This window comes from Vulpes lagopus, chromosome 18, assembly GCF_018345385.1.
Source record: "Vulpes lagopus strain Blue_001 chromosome 18, ASM1834538v1, whole genome shotgun sequence".
NCBI lineage: Eukaryota > Metazoa > Chordata > Mammalia > Carnivora > Canidae > Vulpes > Vulpes lagopus.
In genome coordinates, this window is record NC_054841.1 from 44931996 (window position 1) to 44955035 (window position 23040).

General features: G+C 36.5%; 1 protein-coding gene across 6 annotated transcripts in view; it reads right to left on the reverse strand.

The window, feature by feature from the left end:
• Positions 1 to 23040, reverse strand: part of RALGAPA2 (Ral GTPase activating protein catalytic subunit alpha 2) — a 324226-nt gene that overhangs the window by 162789 nt on the left and 138397 nt on the right. For all 6 annotated transcript variants that reach the window (XR_005984381.1, XM_041732346.1, XM_041732348.1 and 3 more), the window contains 3 exons: positions 6996 to 7189; positions 6087 to 6185; positions 5698 to 5853 (listed from right to left, as the gene is read on the reverse strand). Coding sequence is in view for 5 of the 6 variants with exons in the window: in XM_041732346.1 (XP_041588280.1) it covers positions 5698 to 5853; positions 6087 to 6185; positions 6996 to 7189 (449 nt within the window). In the remaining variant the exon portion in view is untranslated. The remainder of the gene's footprint in view (positions 1 to 5697; positions 5854 to 6086; positions 6186 to 6995; positions 7190 to 23040) is intronic.

Sequence of the window (23040 nt, forward strand, 5' to 3'; positions counted from 1 at the left end):
CAACTCTTATCTTTCAGTCAAACCATTATTTTCAAAAGTAAGAAAATATATGGGGAAAGGGAAACATTAACATCCTAAGATATCAGAAAATAAGATACACTCAGTTACTCAATAACGGCCGTCGTTTCCCTCATACTCTTCAGTCTTATTACAAGGGCTCACGCTTACTAAGGGCTGTTGTGTCCAGGCTCTGAGTTCAGTGCGTTACATATTTTATCTTCTCAAAGTCTCCAAACAACCCTTGGAAGTAAGCACCACAGTTTCCTACATTTTACATGTAAGGGGAGCAAGGCATACTGAGGTCAAGTGACTTGGCTAATAAGAGGAATAGCCAAGCCTGGAGCTCAGACAGGCTGTCTTGAAGCCTACACTCTTAACTATTACACTATATCACACCATATTACATTCAATCATGACTTTATATTGTTACGATTCAAATTTGTCACTTGATGGTTACCGCCAGGCTGAACAATACATATTTCTCTACCTGAGAGAGGCCTCATGCTTTTCTGGCATATTACAAAATTATAGATGAAAATGACAAAGACCTACATCTCCCAAAAATTCTATATGCAAATTTGCAACAATAATTTTACATTAATGTAAGCTTTGCACTTAAAAGAGAACTTGACTTTATATTATTTTTGAGAATTTGACTTTAATGTGTAACTGCATTAAGACATTAAATCTGTAAGTCATTGTTAAAAAATAGCTTACTTATTTTAAGCAAATAAAACGTTCTAGTCTTTGATATAGGTTCTTAGAAACATGAAAATAAAATTCCTTTCCTCATCTGTCCTTTTCCATTTCTCACATATTGATCTTTCCATGTGTTTTAAATGACGATGAAATTAATAGGAACTGTTTTTAATAAACCCAAATCATGGTGCTTTTCAAGTCCAAATATTTTGGGGAAGACCGAGGTGAAAAAGCTGCTTAAGCATTAGGAACTAAGAACAACCAAGAACAGCTTTTGAAGGGGAGCCGAAAGCTGGTGAGGAACTGGGAAGGCAGCTGTGGAGGGCTGTATGGGGCTGGAGGGGGGGGGGGGGTGCTTCAATCAAGACAGGTCTGAGGAGGGGGACCAAGGCCCGAACCCAGGTCAAGTAAGATGGAAGGAGAAACAGAATCAAGGACTGACTGACTGGCCTGTTAGCTGTGAATTAAGGAGTAATACATACCCTATGGAATAAGCCAAGGCTTGTCTATGAATTCTAACAGCCTTTTAATGTGTGACCCTGGGCAAAAGTTCTCAATATTTTCTGAACCTTTGTTATTATACAATGGGTCATGATACTAATCTAACTGAATTGTAGACAACTGGTAGGACAATGTCACACAGGTGCCAGCACAGAATCTGGTACTATGGGTGCTGGGGAATCAAAGACCCTCTGCTCCTGCCAGCCCACCAGACACTGGGCGGACGGAATGCAACTGGAAGATCCTTCATAGGCAGCCTGGGCAATTAGTCCCACGAGTCACCCCAAACTGTATTCAAAATGTAGAGTTATTCTGAAACAGAGATTTATGATACCCCTGTTTTGTCTTAGGATTCTAGATATTGGGATCACTGCTAGCAACAGGCCAACAATTAAGATTTACCTATTTTACAATGAACTACAAAAGATCAAACTTAATCAAACATGATATATGTTAAAATGATTTTAAAATGAAAATGATTTTAAGTACAAAATTTGAAAACTCTCTTTTTACACTGTAAAATCGTATTTTTTTAAAATTATGTTTTGGGTACTCAAACTCTTACTTCACCTCATTTTATTGTTTCACTTCTCCCCCATACTGTAGAGGTATTTTGATCCTACTTATTTTCTAAACCAATAACAGGATCAATTTTTTAAAAAAGTCAGACTGGAAGAAAGTTTACAGCTTTTTCAAAGCGTTTTCTCGATCATACTAATAAACCATAAACTCAAATTGCACATGTACTTGAGAAAATACTATTTGATAAGGTCACTATTTTAGCTATTTAATTATTAAGTTGTTAGAATAGCTAAACCTGACCCAAACAAAAAGGTTGGTTTGGGAAGCGCTACATTTTGGCTGTTCAGTCTATGTATTATTATTATTTTTTTAAATACAGAAAGGACTACATTTGTTTACATAATGAATTGGCTACCATATTAAATGAAACCATGGCTTCATCTGATCGTATCACAAAACAGTCTGCGAGACATCTATTTTACAAATAGGTTTTTTAAATAAAATTTAAAAAATGTCTTCAATTACTATAAGCACTCACACGTCTGGAAAAAAAACTTTTAACATCTTAGAACTTATTTCCGATTCAACACTTTATTAGTCACTACTGACATAATTTTGATATTCTCATATTTAGGAAAGCATGTGTAAAATGACTATGCCACACCATCATGCTCACAGGACCCTGGGCCTTGTGGCAGTTTTTAAGGCCCACCGGTGGCCATTGAGCCACAAGGTGAGAGTTGTGCAGACAAGTGTGCCACCTACAGGTGAAAAGAGGAACTTAACCCTGGATTGCATTTGTAAGACAAAACTAATAAATGTTATACCATTTTAAATTATTTGCTATTACTTATCTTACTAAGAACTATGGAAATTTTTTATAAAGTTCCATCTGCAGTAACAAAGGCTTTTAGTGGCAGGCTAGTGACTCTTTGAGAGCTCTCACAAGAAGGAAACAAGCTCTGAGATGGTACTAATCACAGGTGCACAGTTCACCAATTAAAAAATTGAATTTAACTGTATTCTCTATAGTAAGTGCTTTGTCTTTTTATGGTTAATATAATATCTGTTTCCAGAAGAACATATAAGTTCTGGAACAACCACCATGATCCATTTAGGCATGTGGACCAAAAGCTAAATTAATTATCAGAGACATTTCTTACTTAAATGAGAAAACTTTCTTTCATTAGGAAGTTTTCTATGGGGCAGCCCAGGTGGCTCAGCGGTTTAGCACCTCATTGAGCCCAGGGCGTGATCCTGGAGTCCCAGGATCAAGTCCCACGTCGGTCTCCCTGCATGGAGCCTGCTTCTCCCTCTGTCTCTCTCTGTCTCTCATGAATAAATAAATTTTTTTAAAAAAGGGAAGTTTTCTATGTAATTTTCTTCTGGAAAAGAAATAAAGTTTATTTAGAGTAATTCTGTTTGGCAGACAGTCAGGACTTCTAAAATATATACCAGCAATTGTTAAGGTTACAGCAAAACTGCCAATTCTATTAAGCATGCATAAAAATTCAAGCGTCTAATGGCTAGAAAACAGGCTGATTATAAAACAGAGATTTATAATATTCCTGTTTTGTCTTGGGATTCTGGATATTGGGATCACTGCTAGCAATGGGCCAACAATTAAGATTTACCTATTTTACAACAAACTACAAACGATCAAACTTAACCAAAAACATGACATATATTAAAATGATTTTTAAAGTGAAAATGATTTTAAGTATAAAATCTGAAAACTCCTTTTTCTACCCTGTAAAATCATATTTTTTGAGACTAGGTTTTGGGTTCTTAAACTCTTATTTCACCTTTTTTTGTTTCATCTCCACTCCAACAGCCTTTAAAGTAGAAAGGTGATTTTAAAGCTGTATCCATTTATGTGACTTTCTAGAAAACTCATTCTAGGAATGCTGTTTGCTGCTAACTTCTTATTTGTTTTCATTAAATTTGAAAATTCTACAATTGTTTATTATTTCCAAGTAAATTTTTTTCCATGCAAAATATCTCTTTATAAAGTATAGTGTTTAATATTAACTAACCCTTTGTCTCCTCTATCACTGAGGGATTTCATTATCTGTGATAATGTCCCTTCCCTATTTATATCCCTGAATCTTCGATACACCCTCACTTGCATCATTCTGTGAAAGATGCTTTCCCCTGTAATGAAGGCTACAAATACCTGAGAATGTAGTACAAACATTTCTACTTTCACATCTCTATTTCTGTATTTATTTAGGAAATAAATGAGACTGGTCCAAGTCCACCCTGTTATATAGAGATGTCCTCTATGCACTGCTGGCATTGGAGCAAATATGACAAAGACTACTCAGTAGGACAGTATGGTTATTAGTTCAGATAAAAGCTCAATGATGAAAGCTCCAAGTGTGTATCAGGGGATGTACTGCAAGAGTTTTTTTCTTTTTTTTAGAGATTTTATCTTTTTATTCCTGAGACACACACAGAGAGAGGCAGAGACAAAGGCAGAGGGAGAAGCTGGCTCCCCATGGGGAGCCTGATGTGGAACTAGATCCTAGGACCCCAGGATCATGACCTGAGCCAAAGGCAGACTCTTACCAACTGAGCCATCCAGGTGCCCCTGCAAGAGTTTTAAATAGGGTTGAAGGGTCAAGTAGCTTCAAGAAGCACATTCTGATGCAACAGAGAATAACTGGCTAACCTCTTACATGTATCCTGAGGTATCAAAAAGGTGTGTCTGTATTATACATTCAAAGAATAAAACAAATATAGAAAGGACGACTACTTCTTAGTTTTTGAATGACTCAAGGTCACTGATAAGTATGCATAATTTCAAGGGTAAATTCTGAAACATTCTTCATACCTCTAAATGGTCAAGAAGACCTAGTAATAACATGAAATGTTTTGAAATTTCTTTTTTTTTTAATTTCTTGAATCTTTCCTATTTCTTCTTCCTATTCCCAATGCTCCCATCTTAATTCTGATCATTTTTAAGTTCTATATTCACTTAACCACTTCCTAATTAATCTGTCTCCAGGCTCAATCTCCCACTCTATGCTACCACTGCCACATTTTCAAATCCATCCTCCAAACTGAGTCCAAAATAATCTCTGTAAAGTACAAACCAATCCTATCACTTGCCTGCTTAACATTTATACAACAAATCAGTACCCAGAGTTCCTGTTCCCCTCCTTGCCCTCTGCCCACTGGCAGGAGTCTTCCCAAGGGAGGAAAACCAGGGACAGGCCACATCCAGGATCTACAAGGATGGGCTGTCATTAGCAGCTCCTTTAACCTTTCTGTTTTTTTTTGTTTTTTGTTTTTTGTTTTTAATTTTTATTTATTTATGATAGTCACAGAGAGAGAGAGAGAGGCAGAGACACAGGCAGAGGGAGAAGCAGGCTCCATGCACCGGGAGCCCGATGTGGGATTCGATCCTGGGTCTCCAGGATCGTGCCCTGGGCCAAAGGCAGGCGCCAAACCGCTGCGCCACCCAGGGATCCCCCAACCTTTCTGTTTTAACTTAACCACCAATCATATTCCTTTGGAAGAAATTAATATGAGGACCCCTAATTTATAAGTGAGGTCTTGTACAAAAACATCCTAACTACTAAAATAATAGTTTTCAAACATTTTTAAATGACCAGAATAATTTTCTTCAAATAATATCTACAGCAGAACTTCAACAAAAAGTGGTTGAAACAGTATTTTTCAATTTGATAAGATAGGTTGAAGTTTGATCATACAGCCCTATGTAAGCCACAGAATAAATTCAAATTTGGTTGGCACAAGGCAAGGTCAGCAGAGAGAAGTAGGCATGTGATGAAATCCGATTTACATTTTTGAAAGACCAATGTGGTTGCTGTATGTAGAAGACATGAAACTACTGAAAATTTTAATGTGTTTGATGTATTTTCATGAACCCCAATTTAACCTGCAAAAAGTGATATGCATTTTCCACCTTATGGGATACCATACCATGATATGTGAGTCACAGAATACCTGATCCTCGCTGGTTAATCCCAGGTGCATCACAAGGTAAAAATGCACCAGGAAGTCCGAGTTTGGTAGAACATCCTGGCGTCTGGTCATCATGGCACATATCAGTCTGTAGGCTTGTAGCTTGCCTTCCTTATATTCATTTGGCAACGTTGTTGCCTGTCAAGTAGATGAAGTTTAAAGATTTAATTAACTCCAGATGCGGACCATTTCGACATTTCATTTACTTCTCAGTATTCCATAAGAGTTGTTTATAGAGTGAGGGTTATAGTGGCTTTAGTAAGATTCAGCTTGTCTTCAAAATGTGCAGTCTTGGGCAATTACATTTTTTAAACTCAATTTCAGTAAGGAAGAGGAAATTGCAATGAAAGAATAAACACATATCCACTTGCCTTAAATAGCCATGATGCAAACATTCTGAGTGGTGGGATCAGAACCGGTGGAGAGGGAGAGGACTGGTTATCTAGGCTTATTGCCAGATTATCCCGTATCTAAATCACAAGGAGGAGAATTTTAGGAAGGCCATGCTTAGTTTATCCCAACAATATTTCAATATTGTGTTCCATGGCCAAATAGCTGCTTCTCATTAAATTTCTACATGTTGAGTGAAAACCTATAACATTTACAATTTTTTCTTTTATTGTGAGGTCTACCATCATTTTGAATTGTATGACTTTACTGTACATAGTTTTAGATTTAATACCAAACTAGGGCATTGTTTTCCCTTGAGAATCTGCCTGGGGAGGTCCTGAACTTTACATGGCAAGGAATGGTTTAGCAAATTATACTGTATAAATATAAATAATTTTTGAAAAACAAAATTAAAAACAAAAAACTTAATAGCCTAGGGAAAGCATACATTGTAAGCAAAAACCAGAATGAAAATTATATGTATTCTAAGATTCTACTTTTGTAAAATATGTTTACCCACATAAATAAAACTATATTTATACTGGTTATCTATGTAGGATGATGATGTTAACTTTTTCTTATATTTTTCAAATTTTGTACAATAAAGCCAGTATTACTTTTATAAAGAAAATAAAACTATTCAGTACCCTATCCTTTAGTGTCCTATAGTAATATTCTACATATGCCTTAAACAAAATTACTCTTGTGCATTTATAAAATGACCAACCTATGTTATTTATATTTATTTTTTGACAATGAAACATACTTTGTCTACACACCTAATCTGTGTTCATAACATGTTAATTGCAACAGTTTTTATGTTAAATGATAAATCAATTCCCACCCCACCCCCCCCCCATCAGAATAAAAGGTAACATAGCAGGACGTACCTTTGCTAGTTTGTACCAGAGTTCATAGAGATAGCCAAATACTTTGGCATGAATCTTGGGTGACTGGATATTATTCACATCCCCGAGGATTCCCAAGACTCTTCGCCATAACACAGCAGCAGAGTCGGGGTGCCAACCAGTGAGGTTCCCTCCAGCAATTATACTACAGTCATCTGCAAGGCACTCACTGCTATCTATGGAGAGAAACATGTCTGTAAACACAATCTTGATTTCATCATTACAACTTTTTCTCCTATTTTTTTTTAAAGATTTTATTTATTTACTCATGAGAGATACACAGAGAGAGTCAGAGACATAGGCAGAGGGAGAAGCAGGCTCCCTGCAGGGAGCCTGACGTGGACTCCATTCCAGGACCCCAGGATCACGACCTAAGCCAAAGGCAGATGCTCAACCACTGAGCCAGCCAGGCATCCCCAGCCTTTTCTCTTTAATGCAAATTACCAATGCTTGACAAGGTAAGTATTCAGAGTAAAATAATTACGATGAAGAGTGTGCAATGCCTGACAATTTGAAAGGACAGAAAAGCTGAATCACTGAAGAAAGATCAAATGACTTTGATTCTTTGAACTAAAAGGGCAACAACCTAGAGATGATAAAACAGTTTCTGGAGCTCCTGTGAAAGGTTTTATAAGGCAGGGAAGGGGAAGGAGAGAACCTTGAGCAGGATGAGTGGGGAAGAGGGCTATGAAAAATAGTAGCCAGGAAAGGCCTCGTGGCTGGGGTGACATTTGTGGTGGCTGGTATTAACTCAGGTTTATTGGGGTATAATTTACTTATGATAAATTTTATCTTTCTTACATTCAAAGAGTTTTAAGAAGTGCATACAACCATGTAACTGTTACCACAAACTGCCATGAAAATTGATACAAGGAATAAGCACTTCAAAAAGGCCCTTTTATGGTAAGTTTCCTCCCCCTATTCTTTGCCTCTTGCAATCACTGTTGTTCTCTATCCCCATAGGTTCACCCTTCCCAGAATATCATATAAATGGAATCCTACAGTATGTATCTTTAGTCTCAGTGCTGTCACAGAGCTGAATGCGTTGGAGATTCACCATGTGGTGGTTTCTTCTTATTGCAGATGAATATTCCAGTTTATGGATGTATCCTACTTTGTTTATCCATTCATCTGTTGAAGGACATGTTGAAGGACATATTTCCTGGTTTTAGTGATTATAAATAAGGCTATAATAAACATATGTGTGCAGGTTTTTGTATGAATGTATGTTTTTAGTTCTCTTTTTAAAGACTGGAATCACAAAATGACAGTATTTCTTTGATATTTCTTCCTGTTAGCGAACCATATCCTCTAAGGGTGCCTGAAAGAGGGGACTGTCCCTACATATCTTCAAGTGTCTGATCCCTGACTTGTAGTCCACAGTTTGGTTTGGTATAGAAATCTGTGATGGAAAAGCTTTGCTCCAATTTCTTATCATTTCATTCGTGATTTTAAAGTCAACAGCATTCTAGTGATTGAAATTATTTCATGAAAAATTATTAAGTCTGCAAAATTTTAGGATCCTCTTCTTGTACCTAGTGTTCAGAATCCTCATCATGTGCCCTAGTATCTATTTCTAGCTACTGTATTTGCCAATTCATTGTCATTGGCGCTTTCAACCACAATACTCAGGTGTTATATTGACTTCCACTGACTTGATTTTATTTCTACTGTTGTATTTTTAATATTCAAAAGCTCTTTCTTGTTTTCTGTTCATTTTTATACTTCTGATCTTTGTTTCATGGATGCAATATACTCTTATTTCTCTAAAGATATTAATAGCTTTTTAAAATTTTCTTACCCAGAATATTCTTTTTTTTGCTTACTATAAATTTAAAAAATTTTAGTGTTATATTAGTTTCAGGTGTGCAATATAACAATTCAACAATTCTATACATTACTCAGTGCTCATCAAGATTAAGTGCACTCTTAATCTCTTTGGTGGAGAAATGGGTGAAACAGACTTTTTTTTCAGACTCCTTTTAAGATCTGCTCCACCTTACTTCACCCCATATTCTTATATATGTCTCATATGCTTCATATTAGACATCCTCTTCAAATGCCTGGGGATCCTGGCTATCTGTTCATATTTAAGAAATATGAAGGAGCTGAATGGAAGTATAATGCACAGGTATGATCTTTACTGAATCTTACCATGTTCTCAGAGAACTTCAGACATACATATCTTTAGGGTTTGGGTTTTTTTTTCTCTAGAACTCAAATTCTAGGAAAAAGACACGCTATTGCTCAGAATAAGCAAACTCTTTAGTTCCTTTGTTTTCAAGATAGCATCTCTACAACTTAGCTGAGTATTGGTGATTCCAGGCCCGAAATCTTCTAATTTATTCGCTCTTTTTTCTGGAATTAAGTTCTAACATCTCTTAAAAGGACTTACAGTCTTCCTGCTTTTAGCCCCACCATTACTTCCTACTTCTATAGCTACCTCTTACAGGCAATTTTCTAACACTTTTAGGGAACCTACTTTTTATTTTTTTATTTTTATTGTATTCAGGTTGCTTCTTGGCTTTCCCTAGTGCTGACACAGGATTTGGAGTTCTCAGGTCTGCCGATGCCTTGGTCGTGTTGGTCACTATTGTCTTTTTTTTCTGGTATCCTTGACCTTGTGGATTTATGTCTAACTTAATATTAGACAAATGTCTAATTTAACATCCCCTATTTGCTAACACCTTATGCAAGTATGGTACATCTGCTATAATTAATGAGCCAATATTGAGGCATTGTTTTTATAAAGTCCATACTTTATTCAGATCTCTTTAGTTTTTAACTCAATGTCTTTTTCCTGTTCCAAGATTCCATCCAGGATACCACATCACATTTAATTGTCATGTCTCCTTCATCTCCTTTTGGCTGTGTCCTTGTTTTTTTTTTTTTTTTTTTTTTTTTTTTTTGTGTCCTTGTTTTTGATGACCTTAATTGTTTTGAGGAGAACTGATCAGGTATTTTTGTAGAATGTTCTTCAATTGGGATTTATCTGCAGTCTTTCTCCTAATAGGCTCTTTTTCTTTTTTTTCCATTATTATTTGCTTTTGATCTTTGAAGTGAACTTCTCTTAGTTCTGATCTATTTATGATTTTTTTTCCCAATATTCTTGGACTTCGTTTGCTAATACTTTATTTAGGACTTTTGCTGATATGCTTTTAAGTGAGATGGACTCTTTTTCCTTTTTCAATACTGACCCTGTCTGGTTTTATTGTCAAGGTATCACAAGGTAAATAACAGAATTTAGAGGGCTTTCTTTCTAATCTCTGGAATAGAAAATGATAGTTTTTCTTTTATTTGAAGCTTCAGTAAAACAGGGAATTGTCTTTTATTTTTATAAATCTATTCAAATTAACCTACTGTATTATTTTTAAAAACTTATATTGTTTTTATAGTTCTGTTCCCTTTTTACTCTCATTATTTTTTCCTTGATTAATCTTGCCTATCTTATTGATGCTTTTAAAAAGTGTTTTTTTTAAAAAAGATTTTATTTATTTATTCATAAGAGACAAAGAGAGAGAGAGAGAGTGCCAGAGACACAGGCAGAGGGAGAATCAGGCAGAAGGAGAAGCAAGCTCCATGTAGGGAACCCGACATGGGACTTGATCCCGGGTCTCCAGGATCATACCCTAGGCTGAAAGCGGTGCTAAACCGCTGAGCCACTCGGGCTGCCCTATTAGTTCCTTTTTAAATTAACTTCTATATATCATTATTCTGCCATTCTTTTCCTAATTTTTTTAATGGACACACAGATCAATAATTTTCTCTTTTCATATATGCACCTAAGGCCATATATTTTTCTCCATATAAGCCTTCAGCTACAAACTAGAGATTTTGGTATGTAGCCTTCACTGTAGATTTGTTTGAAATATTTTCTAATTCACAATTTAATTTCTTTTTGGGTTTAATTTATTTGAAGTGTAGTTTTTAATTTCTTATGGATTTTTCTTTTATCTTTTTGTCCTTAATTCATTTTATCATATTCACAGGATGTGGTATAGTTTCAAAGCATGCAGTGTTAAGTTTTCAAAGCATGGACATGTTAAGACTTAATAATCTAATTGGTTAATTTCTGTAAATGTTCCACGTGCTTTTAAAAATCACATATTTTTAATTTAATTTCAAAGCTTTTTATATATATCCATTCAATTAGGATTAATTGTATCATGTGTGTCTTCTCTATTCCAATATTTTTTCTGCTTAACTCATCAATTAATGAAAACTCATTAAAAATTTTCTACTATGATATGGTTTTATCAGTAGTTCCTTGTTATTCTGTCAAATTTTGCTTCATGCATCTGGAGGCTATGAAGTTCATATAAATTCAGAATTATTGCTCTCACTAATAAGTCCTTTCTGCTTTTAAGTTTTCATTACTGACATATAGTTAGCTCAGCAGTCTGTCTTTCTTCCTAGCACCCATGTATTTATTTATTTACTTAGGATCTTCCTATACATTATGTATTAGGGTTACCTCTTGTAAACATCATATGGCTAGGTTTTATTTCTTTTTTAAAATATTTATTTATGAAATTATTTATTTTTGATTTATTTATTCATGAATTTATTTATTTATGATTTATTTATTTATTCATGAGAGACACAGAGTGAGAGAAAGGCAGAGACACAGGCAGAGGGAGAAATAGGCTCCCCACAGGGAGCCTGATGCGGAACTCGATCCCAGATCCCAGGATCATGCCCTGAGCCAAGGGAAGACACTCAACCACTGAACTACCCAGTCATCCCAGGTTTTATTTCTTCAATCTAATTTAAGAGCTTCTGACTTTAACTGCAAGTTTACATGGTTTGTATTTATTGTAGTTGCTGACTTTAAATTTTATTTCTAACATCTTACTTTCAGCTTCCTGTTTAAGTCACTTTTGCTTTGTATCTCTCTTTTTAAGTTGATTTATTTATTTAAGCAATCTCTACACCCAGTGTGGGGTTCAAACTCATGACTGGACCCTGAGATCAAGAGTCAGTATGCTCTTCCAAATGAGCCAGCTAGGCACCCTGCTTTGCTTCTCTTTTGAATCTTTGGAAGGAGTTTAAGAGTTGTGTCAAATCTCCACCACTAATCTTCTTCCTCTATTGTCTTACAACATTTCCAAAGTTCTGTTCCTCACCCCATACAAATGAAGACAGACTAATTTTCAGGCACTTATCACCACCATTATCAATTATCATCAACATTCTGAGTATATAAGTTGTTGGTGTTTTTAAGGCCTAATCAAAGAAATTGAAGCACAATCTATGGATGTGAGGAACTCAAGTAGAGAAATGATAAGAGCCAACAAGGAGCAAGGAGTGAACCTGAAAAGGAGCCAGGGCAAATTCAGAAACAGTTCTGTATGCTTCCAACACTGCACCCACAGCAGCTGCTGATAGCTTATTATATTATTTATGGAAAGATCCCAAAACACTGAATAAAGGATTTAATAAGGATGGTGCATAGTGTCATGGAAAGGCCTTCCAGAACACAGCAGCACTATTCATTCTTAGAGGAAAACACATCTGTATTTCCCACAGTGGTATCATATAATTAGTTGAGGAGACACATTACAATGTGCAGATATAATCCAAGCTGAAAATCCTACATACTGTGCCTGAAAGACGGGAGGTAGAGACAGCAAAAGCCTAGTTATGGGTCTTCTAGGACCATGACTTTTCTAAAGCCTCAGAAGAGAGACAGCTTCTCCTAATGTTTAATCAATATAGTAAGTGCATCTGTCAGTCTGAGAAGTTATGCTGAAGCTTTAATGAATGCTTACAAATCAATATAAGCCCCCAACTGAACAAATAGCATAATATGGTATTTATTTTTCTCATAAACAATGTTCTGATGTCTTTAATCCTCTGAGGGGCTAAAAAAAAAAGTAAGGGGATTAGATGATTCATAGGTTTGTTTAATTCCCTACCACCACCCAAATGCAACCATCCAAAGAGATCAGCTCCCAGCATTCCAATCACACTGAAACTCAGGCTGAGCAACAACCCCAAGTAACTGTAGGTCACATACCTCACCACCTATATATCCCTGCTACCTGCCAACTAATAGAATCTTAGTTATGAAAATATCCCATGTAGAAATGTCTGGGGTTTTTTGTTTGTTTTGTTTTTTAGATTTTATTTATTTATTCATGAGAGACACAGAAAGAGAGAGAGGGAGAGGCAGAGACACAGTTAGAGAGAGAAGCAGGCTCCATGCAGGGAGCCTGATGTGGGACTCAATCCCGGGACTCCAGGATCACACCCTGAGCCAAAGGCAGGTGCCAAACCTCTGAGCCACCCAGGCATCCCAGAAAAGTCTGTCTTAATACTGCTTTTCTCTTAGAAAAATCTATACCCCAATGATAAAATCCTAGGAAACATCCTTCACCACATTACCAAAATATGTTGAGTCCTTTAGAAGTATTTGAAATGACTGCCTGCCCAATATTACTGTGAAAAATTTTTAAATGAATTGACATGTTTTTGCCCAAAATTATTCCACTCATGGCATAAGTAACAGAACAGATGCTGACATTTTACATGTAGATGGTTCCTCAGTGAAGCAGCACTTAATTAAATATGGGGATTTGAGAGATTTCAGAAAATTTTGTGTTCACCCTAAAAATACCAAGTATTTCGTTTATTTTCTTTTTTTTATGAGGAAGCTAGCATGCTAGCCTAGTATCTTTCTGTTTCTTTTTTTTAAATGCTACATTTAAAAATTTTTATTAAAAAATTTTTTAAAAAATTTATTAAGGTGGGAAGTCTCACAAACAAATAAAATCATATCATCTTCTCCAAACATACATGATTTTAGCAGAGAAATCTAAAGTATAGAACTTTGCAAATATGCAAAGGATTTTAGCTGTGAAATGTCTTGGTAATTGGTAAAACAAGGCCCTTAGAGACCAAATGGAGATTTCACATGGCTGCAATTTTATGTAGACTTCGTAGAAGAAGAAACATAGCTGGCACTTTGGAAATGAGTTACCCTTCCAGTCTGAAAACTAAACAAAAGGCACAAACCCAAAGGCTCAGCTGAAACACCTTCATTCTGGGACCAGAAAAATCAGGCCTGGATTTTGATATCAAAAGTGGAGAAGTAGCTGGTTGGCCTTCTACTGACCACCATTACAGCCTGACTCCTTTTCTTCCTCATCTGCTTTCCAAACATACACTATTCATTTTAAAGATTTTAGAAGGTGAGCAACCAAGCCCATAGTAGTCTATTACTGTTAAAAAATATTTCATGTCTTCCAGGTAGGTTAAAGCCTAGTGAAAATGCTGAAAATGTGCTCAATGGCAGAGAACACCTTGTTCCTGCCAAGAACAGTTTTGGTGGCAGGTAACAGTGAATGTAAATTCACATGCACAGCTATTTGGAGGCAGGACTGTGATGAATACACTAAATGAAAGAGGTTTTGAAACTGAACCTTATATATTTTTCATTCTTTAAAAAAGGCTAAAATTTAATTGCTATTTTTAACTAAATAAAACAGTAGCCTGCAGCTTAATGCTTATTCAATTATTGATTTAAGTATTTATTGAATATTCTCTCCTGCTATGCACCATCCTAGGAGCCAAGAATCTGCTGTGACCACAGCCGACAACATCCCTCTCCTAAAGCTCATATTCCAGTGAGGGAATACCAATAAGTCTCCTCCAAATAAACTAAAATGTTTGATACAATATCTTATTGAACCTTATCTTAAAATGTATCACTGACCTGACAGGAACCTGGAAAGGAAAGAGCATCAAAGCTGGCTTCTACCCTTTGGAATTCTGCAAACCCTTAGAATTCTTAGTTTTTCTGATAATGAAAAAAATTTAAAATATGCTAAAATTGAATTAATGATTGATATTAATTTCAATCAATATTTCTTATTGATTGAAAGCCTTTTTTTTTTTTTTTCCATCTTGTTTAAGAAAATCTTCCCTAACTCAAGGTCCTAGCTACATTTTTAGGAAGTGTTTTCTTCCAAAAGTTTTTAAATCATTTCACATTTCAGTATTTTATCCATCTGTGAGCATGGTGTGATGTAGAGATTCTATTTCATTTTTTTCCATATGGCTAAATACTTGTCCATAGGCATCTGTTGAACAATATGTTCTTTGTCAGATCTGGAATGCCAAGTCTTTCATATATCACAATTCCATGCCTGTGTGGATTCAATATATATTTTCTATATATTCCATTCCATTAGTCATACTGTCTATCCTTGTGATTAAAACTTTCTTTAAGAAACTCTAGAATCGGGCAGCCCAGGTGGCTCAGCGGTTTAGCGCCGCCTTCAGCCCAAGGTATGATCCTGGAGTCCCGGGATTGAGTCCCATGTTGGGCTCCCTGCATGGAGCCTGCTTCTCCCTTTGCCTATGTCTCTGCCTCTCTCTCTGTGTGTCTCTTAAGAATAAATAAATAAGATCTTTAAAAAAAAAAAAAGAAAGAAAGAAAGAAAGAAACTCTATTTATCACACTGTTTGTGGCTATCAGGATAAATGTCTTCTATCTTCTTGGTAAGCTCCTAAGTCAGTCATGGCTATGACTTACTCATCTTTTTATTTCCTATAGGCATCAATATCAGTATTTCTAGATTGTAAATTTATATACTAAATAAGAGATGAGGTCAACAGCAATACTGCTTCCCACTATAAAGTCATAAATACTCCCCCCTCTAAAATCATTACCTTAAGAGAAAAAAAATTATGTATGTATTAGCTATGTTTTATTATTTTCTGTATTCCTGATGCTCTGCCATCTAGGGTTTTCCTGACCAGGAAGAGACCACTCCTCCTAGGATTAGCTAACTCCTAGAGATAGCAAACAGTTCATGTGTCCTTTATATGCAAACCCACCAATCCAACACGCATATGTCCCAAATATCTCCTTTATCCAGCTGTTACACATCAAGGCCTAACCACTCCAGGGCAGGTACCAGGCAACTGGTCAATGCTCCAAAGTCAGTTGAATTTATTCAAACTAGCTAATCTTAAATGTGCTTCATCGGCCTTGCCTTGAAATGACAATAAAGGCTGTTGCCTATGCTTTCTTCTCTCTCTCCCCCAACTCCTTGTGCTTCTCCACATGTTCCCCCTTGCCCCAGCATGGATTACCATGGCCCTATTTCCAGGGACCTATGGCTATAAAATTTTACCCTCATAGCAATTATTTCTATGTCTTTATGTCTTACCATATTTGATTAAAACAAATCCCTATTTTTAAAGAAGAAAAATAAAGTTAGCTGTTATTTTCAGCAAACACATAATAATGTAAATGAGAAAACAAATGTAAAACTATTAGTTTGCCAGTGATGAAGGAATTCAAGAATTTAGAAGCAGTTTATTATCCTAATTGGTAGGCTTGCTTATTCAATGGGAAAAAAAGATACACTCAAATTGTTTGATCATTCTCTTTGCATGTCCTAAAGATCAGGCTAACATGAGTTTTATTCTGTATATTTATGAAGAAATCGTTCTCTTAAGAACAGAAAGTTAAATTCAGAACAGTGATAATCCTTAAACCTTATCATATTACAGTTTGTCCTTTTCACAGATTACAAGATGAACTATTGAACTGAGTGTACTGATTCTCTATATTAGTATTTCAAAGAAGAACTAAGTATTTGGAGGAGTTAATCACAACATAGAGTGCATCATATAAGATTACCTCACACAAGTTTATTAAATTGACCTGTCCCACGCATACTCTGAAATGGGATCTAAACTAATCTTTCCAAAGGACAGACAAAAGAAGCAGGCACCCAATTTTCTTTCTTTTCAATAAAAATAATTAAAGCTAGTTCTTAAGTAAATTCAACTTATTGAAAAGTCATGATTGCCCTTGACAGTACTATAATGATGATTTCCCTTAGATAATCTGTATACTAGATCCAAAGAAGCCATTTATTCCATAAAGGTATAAATAATTCTCAAATAATTTTAAAGGGGTTTGCAGTAGTAATTTGAAGAGCAATGCAGTAGGAAGGAGTAGACATAGCACTGCACTGGAGTCAAAACACTTTGGAAGCCAGTTCCAACTCTGGCAATTACTTTCTGCCTAGATAATATGATTTCTCTGGGTCTCAGTTTCCTCATTTCTAAAATAGCATTTATAAGACTTGGCCTGCTTGCCAAACAGAATCAGAGAAGAACCTCAAGTCTTTGTAAATGGTTATATCTCTTATAAATTCACAGTATTAATTAAAGTTATTATATGTATCTATGTATCATTATATGTAAAGAATTTTAAATAATTTTTAAAAGAATAAAAAGTTTGAGAAGCACCAATTGCTACCCAACAATTTATAAAACTAAGCACATGATTTTGCCAATCATTTTCTCACTGACTCTGAAAGGCTTCTACCATTGGCAGCTTTGAAAACGTAGGCCAAAGATGTCCACTGTCTTTTAAGGACAGCACTACAGTATCATAAGGCAATGCATTATTCACTTACAGTTAAATGGTTTGTTTTTCTTTGTTCATGAATTTATTCTAAATTAAAATACACATTAAAGACACATTAAGATCATACTTCTTAGTCTTATCTACACCAGTTTTCTATGTACATTTTATTAAATTTTGATATTACTCCATCAGGAATTTCCAAGAATATAAGAGATTGGTTAAATATTATTTCATATTAATGAAAACCAAACTTTGCTTGGTTAAAAAAAAAAAAACTAAGCCAAAATTTTAGCCTTTATTTACAATTTTAAAATGATTTTTAGCAATTTGTGCTTTCTATTTTTTTTTTTTTCCAATTTGTGCTTTCTAATTTGCTGTTGTTTTCTTAAAAGGGATCTGCACATAAGCATGAATATGGTGGGCCAGGAAGGACTTGTGTGCGTGTGTGCGTGCGTGCATGTGTATAGCTAAAATTGCACAATGCTTCCACATGCACTGTACTGGTCACCTGACTTCTGTGTTTACATATTTATTCCTCCAACAACCCTATAATAGGGACTATTATTACCCAAATTTTACAAAAAAGAAATTATAGAGAGATTAACTTGCCCAAGGCCACCCCAAAATTCATTGGCAAAGCCTGGATGCAGCTCCAGAAAGTTTGCCGTTTTAATCTATTCATGAATCTTTTTTATTTTTATAAATTTATTTTTTATTGGTGTTCAATTTGCCAACATATAGAATAACACCCAGTGATCATCCCATCAAGTGCCCACCTCAAGGGCTGGCAGGATATATTCAGGGTCCTAAATGAGAAGAACATGCAACCAAGAATACTTTATCCAGCAAGGCTCTCATTCAAAATGGAAGGAGAGATAAAGAGCTTCCAAGACAGGCAGGAACTGAAAGAATATGTGACCTCCAAACCAGCTCTGCAAAAAATTTTAAGGGGGACTCTTAAAATTCCCCTTTAAGAAGAAGTTCAGTGGAACAATCCACAAAAACAAGGACTGAATAGATATCATGGTGACACTAAACTCATATCTATCAATAGTAACTCTGAACGTGAACGGGCTTAATGACCCCATCAAAAGGCGCAGGGTTTCAGACTGGATGAAAAAGCAGGACCCATCTATTTGCTGTCTACAAGAGACTCATTATAGACAGAAGGACACCTACAACCTGAAAATAAAAGGTTGGAGAACCATTTACCATTCAAATGGTCCTCAAAAGAAAGCAGGGGTAGCCATCCTTATATCAGATAAACTAAAATTTACCCGAAGACTATAGTGAGAGATGAAGAGGGACACTATATCATACTTAAAGGATCTATCCAACAAGAGGACTTAACAATCCTCAATATATATGCCCCGAATGTGGGAGCTGCCAAATATTTAAACCAGTTAATAACCAAACTGAAGAAATACTTAGATAATAATACATTTATACTTGGTGACTTCAATCTAGCTCTTTCTACCCTTGATAGGTCTTCTAAGCACAACATCTCCAAAGAAACGAGAGCTTTAAATGATACACTGGACCAGATGGATTTCACAGATATTTACAGAACTTTACATCCAAACTCAACTGAATACACATTCTTCTCAAGTGCACATGGAACTTTCTCCAGAATAGACCACATACTGGGTCACAAATTGGGTCTGAACCGATACCAAAAGATTGTATATTCTCAGACCATAATGCCTTAAAATTAGAACTTTTTTTTTTTAAATTAACTTTTATTGGTGTTCAATTTACCAACATACAGAAAAACACCCAGTGCTCATCCCGTCAAGTGTCCACCTCAGTGCCCGTCACCCATTCCCCTCCAACACCCGCCCTCCTCCCCTTCCACCACCCCTAGTTCATTTCCCCGAGTTAGTAGTCTCTATGTTCTGTCTCCCTTCCTGATATTTCCCAACATTTCTTTTCCCTTCCTTTATATTCCCTTTCACTATTATTCATATTCCCCAAATGAATGAGAACATACACTGTTTGTCCTTCTCCAATTGACTTATTTCACTCAGCATAATACCCTCCAGTTCCATCCACGTTGAAGCAAATGGTGGGTATTTGTCATTTCTAATTGCTGACTAATATTCCATTGTATACATAAACCACATCTTCTTTATCCATTCATCTTTCGATGGACACCGAGGCTCCTTCCACAGTTTGGCTATTGTGGCCATTGCTGACAGAAACATCGGGGTGCAGGTGTCCCGACGTTTCATTGCATCTGAATCTTTGGGGTAAATCCCCAACAGTGCAATTGCTGGGTCGTAGGGCAGGTCTATTTTTAACTCTTTGAGGAACCTCCACACAGTTTCCCAGAGTGGCTGCAAAAATTAGAACTTAATCACAACAAGAAGTTTGGAAGGACCACAAACACGTGGAGGTTAAGGACCATCCTGCTAAAAGATGAAAGGGTCAACCAGGAAATTAAGGAAGAATTGAAAAGATTCATGGAAACTAATGAGAATGAAGATACAACCGTTCAAAATCTTTGGGATGCAGCAAAAGCAGTCCTGAGGGGGAAATACATCGCAATACAAGCATCCATTCAAAAACTGGAAAGAACTCAAATTCAAAAGCTCACCTTACACATAAAGGAGCTAGAGAAAAAGCAGCAAATGGACCCCACCCCCAGCAGAAGAAGAGAGTTAATTAAAATTCGAGCAGAACTAAATGAAATCGAAACCAAAAGAACTGTGAAACACATCAACAGAACCAGGAGTTGGTTCTTTGAAAGAATTAATAAGATAGATAAACCATTAGCCAACCTTATCAAAAAGAAGAGAGAGATGACTCAAATTAATAAAATCATGAATGAGAAAGGAGAGATTACTACCAACACCAAGGAAATACAAACGATCTTAAAAACATATTATGAACAGCTATACGCCAATAAATTAGGCAATCTAGAAGAAATGGACGCATTCCTGGAAAGCCACAAACTACCAAAACTGGAGCAGGAAGCAATAGAAAACCTGAACAGGCCAATAACCAGGGAGGAAATTGAAGCAGTCATCAATAACCACCCAAGACACAAGAGTCCAGGGCCAGATGGCTTCCCAGGGGAATTCTATCAAACGTTTAAAGAAGAAAACGTACCTATTCTACTAAAGCTGTTTGGAAAGATAGAAAGAGATGGAGTACTTCCAAATTTGTTCTATGAGGCCAGCATCACCTTAATTCCAAAACCAGACAAAGACCCCACCACAAAGGAGAATTACAGACTAATATCCCTGATGAACATGGATGCAAAAATTCTCAACAAGATACTAGCCAATAGGATCCAACAACACATTAAGAAAATTATTCACCATGACCAAGTAGGATTTATCCCTGGGACACAAGGCTGGTTCAACACACGTAAAACAATCAATGTGACTCATCATATCAGCAAGAGAAAAACCAAGAACCATATGATACTCTCATTAGATGCAGAGAAAGCATTTGACAAAATACAGCATCCATTCCTGATCAAAACACTTCAGAGCGTTGGGATAGAGGGAACTTTCCTCGACATCTTAAAAGCCATCTATGAAAAGCCCACAGCAAATATAATTCTCAATGGGGAAGCACTGGGAGCCTTTCCCCTAAGATCAGGAACAAGACAGGGATGTCCACTCTCACCACTGCTATTTAACATACTATTAGAAGTCCTAGTCTCAGCAATCAGACAACAAAAAGACATTAAAGGCATTCAAATTGGCAAAGAAGAAGTCAAACTCTCCCTCTTCGCCGATGACATGATACTCTACATAGAAAACCCAAAAGCCTCCACCCCAAGATTGCTAGAACTCATACAGCAATTTGGTAGCATGGCAGGATACAAAATCAATGCCCAGAAATCAATGGCATTTCTATACACTAACAATGAGACTGAAGAAAGAGAAATTAAGGAGTCAATCCCATTTACAATTGCACCCAAAAGCATAAGATACCTAGGAATAAACCTAACCAAAGAGGTGAAGGATCTATACCCTAAAAACTATAGAACACTTCTGAAAGAAATTGAGGAAGACACAAAGAGATGGAAAAATATTCCATGCTCATGGATTGGCAGAATTAATACTGTGAAAATGTCAATGTTACCCAGCGCAATTTACACGTTTAATGCAATCCCTATCAAAATACCATGGACTTTCTTCAGAGAGTTAGAACAAATTATTTTAAGATTTGTGTGGAATCAGAAAAGACCCCGAATAGCCAGGGGAATTTTAAAAAAGAAAACCATAGCTGGGGGCATCACAATGCCAGATTTCAGGTTGTACTACAAAGCTGTGGTCAGCAAGACAGTGTGGTACTGGCACAAAAACAGACACATAGATCAATGGAACAGAATAGAGAACCCAGAAGTGGACCCTGAACTTTATGGTCAACTAATATTCGATAAAGGAAGAAAGACTATCCATTGGAAGAAAGACAGTCTCTTCAATAAATGGTGCTGGGAAAATTGGACATCCACATGCAGAAGAATGAAACTGGACCACTCTCTTTCACCATACACAAAGATAAACTCAAAATGGATGAGAGATCTAAATGTGAGACAAGATTCCATCAAAATCCTAGAGGAGAACATAGGCAACACCCTTTTTGAACTCGGCCACAGTAACTTCTTGCAAGATACATCCACAAAGGCAAAAGAAACAAAAGCAAAAATGAACTATTGGGACTTCATCAAGATAAGAAGCTTTTGCACAGCAAAGGATACAGTCAACAAAACTAAAAGACAACCTACCGGATGGGAGAAGATATTTGCAAATGACATATCAGATAAAGGGCTAGTTTCCAAAATCTATAAAGAACTTATTACACTCAACACCAAAGAAACAAACAATCCAATCATGAAATGGGCAAAAGACATGAAGAGAAATCTCACAGAGGAAGACATGGACATGGCCAACATGCACATGAGAATATGCTCTGCATCACTTGCCATCAGGGAAATACAAATCAAAACCACAATGAGATACCGCCTCACACCAGTGAGAATGGGGAAAATTAACAAGGCAGGAAACAACAAATGTTGGAGAGGATACGGAGAAAAGGGAACCCTCTTACACTGTTGGTGGGAATGTGAACTGGTGCAGCCACTCTGGAAAACTGTGTGGAGGTTCCCCAAAGAGTTAAAAATAGACCTGCAGTTGCACTGTTGGGGATTTACCCCAATGATTCAGATGCAATGAAACGCCGGGACATCTGCACCCCGATGTTTCTAGCAGCAATGTCCACAATAGCCAAACTGTGGAAGGAGCCTAGGTGTCCATCGAAAGATGAATGGATAAAGAAGATGTGGTTTATGTATACAATGGAATATTACTCAGCAATTAGAAACGACAAATTCCCATCATTTGCTTCAACATGGATGGTACTGGAGGGTATAATGCTGAGTGAAGTAAGTCAGTCGGAAAAGGACAAATAGTGTATGTTCTCATTCATTTGGGGAATATAAATAATAGTGAAAGGGAATATAAGGGAAGGAGAAGAAATGTGTGGGAAATATCAGGAAGGGAGACAGAACATAAAGACTCCTAACTCTGGGAAACGAACTAGGGGTGGGGGAAGGGGAGGGGGGCGGGGGGTGGGGGGGAATGGGTGACGGGCACTGAGGGGGACACTTGACGGGAT